The sequence below is a fragment of the Nicrophorus vespilloides genome, unplaced genomic scaffold (genome assembly GCF_001412225.1).
Source record: "Nicrophorus vespilloides isolate i.1.1-1 unplaced genomic scaffold, Nicve_v1.0, whole genome shotgun sequence".
NCBI classification, from domain to species: domain Eukaryota; kingdom Metazoa; phylum Arthropoda; class Insecta; order Coleoptera; family Silphidae; genus Nicrophorus; species Nicrophorus vespilloides.
In genome coordinates this window covers 10,248-16,868 of record NW_017096871.1, presented here as the reverse complement: position 1 = coordinate 16,868, position 6,621 = coordinate 10,248, and the positions used below count along the sequence as shown (strand labels likewise).

The window sequence follows — 6,621 nt, the reverse complement described above, 5'->3', positions numbered from 1 at the left end:
AAATCCATTAACACAAAGTTTACCTAAAGTTCAGTTTAACAAAGTTTGATGTACATTGGGATTGCAGTATGCAATTATTCAAAACATTATATATACAAAAAAAAATGATAAATTTGTATGCGTTATTTGAACTGTTCAAATAAACATTGAACTTTTACTCAACCATGAAATTAGAGTCAAGATAAACATAGAAAGAACTGATATAAATATACTTGTTTAGTTGTGTTTATCTATGTCATTGAATTTAGTTTAAACTGTCCGTCAATGACATCCAAATTGATCGAAACTAGATGGAACGTATTTATTGTCCTGTTATAGTCCTTTTTTTTTTCATTGCAATGACATCTGCCTCGTCGCAGGACAATCACTTCAGTTACAGTCCATTGAAAGCAATTTGTGTTTGGGTATTCTCAAATCCATTAACACAAAGTTTACCTAAAGTTCAGTTTAACAAAGTTTGATGTACATTGGGATTACAGTATACAATGATTCAAAACATTATGTATACAAAAAAAATTATAAATTTGTATACGTTATTTGAACTGTTCAAATAAACATTGAACTTTTACTCAACCATGAAATTAGAGTCAAGATAAACATAGAAAGAACTTGAGAAGAACTGATATAAATATACTTGTTTAGTTGTGTTTATCTATGTCTTTGAATTTAGTTTAAATTGTCCGTCATTGAGATCCAAATTGATCGAGACTGGATGGAACGTATTTATTGTCCTGTTATAGTCCTTTTTTTTTTCATTGCAATGACATCTGCCTCGTCGCAGGACAATCACTTCAGTTACAGCCATTGAAAGCAATTTGTGTTTGGGTATTCTCAAATCCATTAACACAAAGTTTACCTAAAGTTCAGTTTAACAAAGTTTGATGTACATTAGGATTGCAGTATGCAATTATTCCAAACATTATATATACAAAATAAATGTTAAATTTGTATACGTTATTTGAACTGTTCAAATAAACATTGAACTTTTACGCAACCATGAAATTAAAGTCAAGATAAACATAGAAAGAACTGATATAAATATACTTGTTTAGTTGTATTTATCTATGTCAATTTATTCTGAAAATATTAAAAAAATGTTATGAAATTTATATTTTTCTTATAAAACCTGATAGAAATGTATGAAAAAGTGATGTAAAACTGGAAAAGAACTTAAAAAATATGAGTGTAGTAAAAGGTGAAAAAAAGTTGTGTAAATGGAAAGAATTCTCGTAAAATATACTTGTTTAGTTGTGTTTATCTATGTCAATTTATTCTGAAAATATTAAAAAGATGTTATGAAATTTATATTTTTCTTATAAATCCTAATAGAAATGTATGAAATAGTGATGTAAAACTGGAAAAGAGCTTTAAAAATATGACTGTAGTAAAAGGTGAAAAAAAAGTTGTGTAAATGGAAAGAAATTCTCGTAAAATATCGGTAAGCCACTTACGGAGTTCGCAGTGGTTAAACGTGAATAAGGTATGAAAGAGAAGTCGAGAAAACGAAATCAGAAAGGGTGGAAGAGATTCAAATAGTATTCTGAAAGGAAGAGCAGAATCCAATTACGATTGACCCGAGAAGGAAGTCGGAAGTGTAAGGAAATATCTTTTCATTGCCAATATTTTAACTTATAAATTATTAAGCTTCTGAAAGGATTTTAATTTTGTATTGATTTACAAATTTTTTAAAGTTTCAAATGATTCATTATTTTTTTTAATGGATTAAATTGAAAAACTGAATGAAACATACCTGGTTTTTGTTGAGTGAGAGCGTGTGCAGGTGAGGTAAATAGGGAAACACTATGGAATCTGCAAGATGATTGTTGTCGAGGACAAGTTCCCTGAGGAAAGAGAACCTTTCGAGTCCCTTCAGACTGACAAGCTCGTTGTAACTCAAATCCAAGCTGTGCACTCTGCTTCCGTACAACTTCACCAAAGCTTCCGGTATTTTGTGACATCTCTGGCTCGTGTAACAAAGCTGAATTAAAATAAAAAACAACAATGATAAATTGCATTCAAAATGTGTTAGTATTACAGATGGAACAGAGTACCTGACCGATTACGTCCTTAAAACTAGATATCTGCTCGAACCAGAGGTGAGAGCTGCTTCTTCTCACTACTGCCCTCGTGCTATCCATCAACTCGATATCAATTTGGATCGACTGTCGCAATAACGTAACGCGTCTCATTAATATCAGCACGTCGAAGCAATTCTTGGTAGCAACACCTCACGTAAGCAGACCGCAAATGCGTTCGGGCAAAACATACGAATCCATTTCGGTAACACAACCTTCGCAGATGTAACACTATCTGCTGTATATATTTATATAACTACATGCAGTTACGACAAATACTTAAAATAAATGTGTACAAATATCGATAATATACATTACACATTATGAATTTATTTTCTAAAATATTGTTCTTATTGTCTTAAAAAAAAATCAGAATTTCTCGAACAAAGTAAAATTTATTACATTACTATTAAATTCTTAGGTAAAAGCAATTTTTTTATATCCTCGAGACACAACTGGTAATAGTGAACAGTTGTAATGATTAAATCATGAGGTTCGGAAGAAATAGTGGCCGGTAAAACAAAAAAAAAAGATGTTGGCTTAAGGAAGATAGATGCTGCTCACGAGATGTTCTTACGATTCTGCAACACGTATTGGTTTCCATATGAAGATTTGCTACCCTCGTGTCTGCATTAGATCTTAATGGACAAAGAGTTAAATAGCTATAATTCAATTGCTGCAATTCCGCGTTTCTTCGAGAGATATTACTTAACGGAACGGTAAATTCCTTCGATTGCAAATGCGTTTTGAAAACGAAACCACCCTCACGCGACAATGAAAGGTAATATCGAGCCCGAAGACGCCCTTTATCTACTCCGGCTTTAGTTCCATCCCTCGCAAACGCGAACTATATTAAATTTGGAAAGTTTATTACGTGCCTTCCTTGAGATCCAGCCTCTTTATGCCAAGATTGCGTCGCACCTACGCGTAATTAGCACTTGTATACACAAACTTCCCTTCGGTCTCCTTCAGGAAATGCAATTGTTGCTGAATAATTAATTTTGCGAATCGCAATGCGAATTTTGTTGCGGACGACTGAGGTGACGCATAATTACTGATTGATGACACACGGGCAAGGGAGGGTTGGTCGGGTGGTCGAGTGGGTGGTGTTAAGGCCAAGAAATCCCATTAGCGCAATGACGTAACTCGCCGCCGCCATCACCATCGCCGTCGCTAATAAGTTTCTCGACCGAATATAGAACGCATCCACGACGTATCGGCCATTACATAATTGATCTTACCGTTAATTATCTAATCGACAAAAAAAAATTACAAATATTTAGGAACGTTTGGAATTTCATCATCAGTTCTTTATAAACAGTAATGTATACTTTTATTAACTATTATAATGTTGTATCCACACTATCAGCAATATGAGACATACATATTTGTAACAGATTGTCATATCTCACGTCACAAATAATGACACTTAAAATATTTAATTACACTTTTGGTAGTGATTATATTTCTACTGGAATCAGCTGAAATAGTGTGTGAAACTTTCCCATTATCTATGTCTTCAGCGAAAAGCAGTTTGTTGTATCAGCATCATCACTATCGAGTAAAAAGCGGTGGCGTTTTTTTTTTAGTATTAAGATCCAGACGTTTTATCAGGTTGAGTGAAAAGTTTTTGACGTTCCTCAAACAGCCGCCTGGATTAACGATCCGTCGCCTTTGTTCCTTCATATTCTTATATAACAACTTTAATTTAACTTAAATGCGGGACACTTCCATCAAGTTGATAATATAAATCAATATTTGTTTAAAACGATTATCAAATTAAATCTATATTTATTATAATAACTTTGATAAATTACCAACAAGAAAAACTCATTAATTTAATGCTATAAATGTATTGACAGCACGGATAATTTGGTTATTACGCCAATTCAACAAAACCCAATTGTTATAGCGCTTAATAACATCGTAATTCGTTATTAATGAGCGTTCCGAACAATACTCACTTTAAATATTGTTGAATAGACTCCCGTAAAAGACTAATTGCATTGTCAATTACCTAATTACATGTTCATTATGCAATTAATGTGAAACGATACTCTTGATGTGTCAATTCAAATGAATATCAGTTATGTTAAGTATAATTATTATGTCCAGCTCTTATGGGCAGTTTTGCTCTATGTACTAATGGCGTCTCATATATATTGTAGTTGTGATGGATGTCTTATAGTTGCTAAAGACGCGTTATGGTTGCTACGGGCGTCTTATGGTTGCTAAGGACGCCTTATAGTTGCTAAGTCTTAGTTATGGTTATTAAGGACGTTTTATGGTTGCTAAGGACGCCGTGTATAGTTCTAGTTATGAATTGTAGTTGTGATGGATGTATTGTAGTTGCTAAGGACGCGTTATGGTTGTTAAGGACGTCTTATGGTTGCTAAGGACGCCTTATAGTTGCTAAGTCTTAGTTATGGTTGTTAAGGACGTTTTATGGTTGCTAAGGACGCCGTGTATAGTTCTAGTTATGAATTGTTGTTGTGATGGATGTCTTGTAGTTGCTAAGGACGCGTTATGGTTGCTACGGACGTCTTATGGTTGCTAAGGACGTTTTATAGTTGCTAAGTCTTAGTTTTATGGTTGCTAAGGACGCCGTGTATAATTCTAGTTATGAATTGCAGTTGTGATGGATGTCTTACAGTTGCTAAGGACGCGTTATGGTTGCTACGGACGTCTTATGGTTGCTAAGGACGTTTTATAGTTGCTAAGTCTTAGTTTTATGGTTGCTCAGGACGCCGTGTATAATTCTAGTTATGAATTGCTGTTGTGATGGATGTCTTATAGTTGCTAAGGACGCGTTATGGTTGTTAAGAACGTTTTATGGTTTGCTAAGGACGCCGTGTATAGTTCTAGTTATGAATTGTAGTTGTGATGGATGTCTTATAGTTGCTAAGGACGCGTTATGGTTGTTAAGGACGTTTTATGGTTTGCTAAGGACGCCGTGTATAGTTATAGTTATGAATTGTAGTTGTGATGGATGTCTTATAGTTGCTAAGGACGCGTTAGGGTTGCTACGGACGTCTTATGGTTGCTAAGGACGCCTTACTATTGCTAAATACTTCTACTGGTTGATAGGGTCGCTTTTCCAGTTGCTAACGACACCTTATATATATGCTAGCAATGTGTTTTGGTTGCTAAAGGAGCTTTAGTTATGTTTGCTAAGTACATACTCTAAGTGCTAAGAATACCTCATATGAATAACCTTAGTTATAAATAAACTACCCGTATAAGCAATCGAGTATGTAATGGCTCAAAGAGCTTAAGCTCACAAAAAGCCACAAAAACAATAACACAAACTCTGTAACAACTTCAAATGAATAAAAGAAATTTAAAACGGAAACGGAAACAATCGAGTCAATTAGGCAGTGATAAACTCACCCTATTATCGATGAAGGTTATTGCACTCGGCAGCATATCGGTCCGTTCGCCCTCCATTATTTCACCCCCCGACAATAAGCCAGCACAGTCTTTATATGAATCCTCTCTATCCGTCGGCATGCGATGAAATGGGATCAGCTGTTGTCGATGGACTGTGCCTTCTTCTTCTCTCACAAAAAAAAATGAATTTACTGGAAAGAATTGTCTGCACTTCACATGCCGATTCACGAACGATGTGATGATGACCTATTGATTCGTGAAAAATATTGTCGTAAACGAAATTGTGTACATACCAGCACTGTGTGAACTTGTTTCTCTATAGGAGATAACAAACCCGATGCGTGTATTTTTGTTTTATTTGTGATAACGGAATCGGTGATAAGGTTTAATGCAAGCAACAGTAGACTCCAGTCGCAGTGGAAACGTTGAGCAACAAGACATCTATATTTATTTTCGTAAATTAAATTGTTTCTTTGCACCGTAAATAGCGGACTATCTTAAGATGTTAACTGCGGAATGACCCTTGTGAACTTTGTGATGGTATTCCATGATTCATGTATACAAAACTCACATATAAATCTATGATTATTTACTTACACTTATTTAATTTACACATTTAAATTAAACTTGTTTTAAATTCCTTTCATTATCTAAATTGATTATGGAAATAAATTGATAATTAAAAATAATCTTTAAACAAATAAGTAATGAATTTAAATATGTAAAATTAATGACTTCATCATTTTTTTTTGTACAGTATAAATAATTAAATTATTATCCTGCAGGTGGATTATAATAGAAAATACGTATAGCAAATTATAATAATTCATGTATGTTCGAATAGAGCAGAGGGAATTCGTTATTTTACGGTTCTGATCAATTATTCGTTGGTGATTACAACGTCGGACTACTTATGAACCCTTTAACTCAACATAAACATGCCACTATTATCTCTGAAAACACTATAGTAGTTTATAGTGTGCGAGCGAAATGGCGTGTTGTAAATTAATAAACGCACACCGAAAAGATAATTGAAGGAAAACACAATTTTCAAATTATTATTTTTTGTATGTTAAGTGTCTTCATATTTGTTTTTAACTTTTCTCAACAAATAAAAATGAGAATTTGATGAATAAATATTCATATTAAAGATAAA

General features: G+C 33.7%; 1 protein-coding gene across 2 annotated transcripts; it reads right to left on the bottom strand.

The window, feature by feature from the left end:
- Positions 1-1,472: 1,472 nt before the first annotated feature.
- On the bottom strand, positions 1,473-6,022 carry LOC108558354 (leucine-rich repeat-containing protein C10orf11 homolog). Of its 2 annotated transcripts, none has more exons than XM_017915248.1 (3): positions 2,052-2,340; positions 1,751-1,978; positions 1,473-1,540 (listed from the first exon to the last, which is right to left on the bottom strand). In XM_017915248.1, the coding sequence occupies exons 1-3, from the start codon at positions 2,187-2,189 to the stop codon at positions 1,529-1,531; spliced, it is 378 nt and encodes a 125-aa protein (XP_017770737.1). In that variant the 5' UTR covers positions 2,190-2,340; the 3' UTR covers positions 1,473-1,528. The 2 variants fall into 2 exon arrangements, with proteins under 2 accessions (XP_017770737.1, XP_017770738.1); XM_017915249.1 differs by lacking the exon at positions 2,052-2,340 and adding an exon at positions 5,466-6,022 and having other exon boundaries at positions 1,476-1,540.
- Positions 6,023-6,621: the final 599 nt, after the last annotated feature.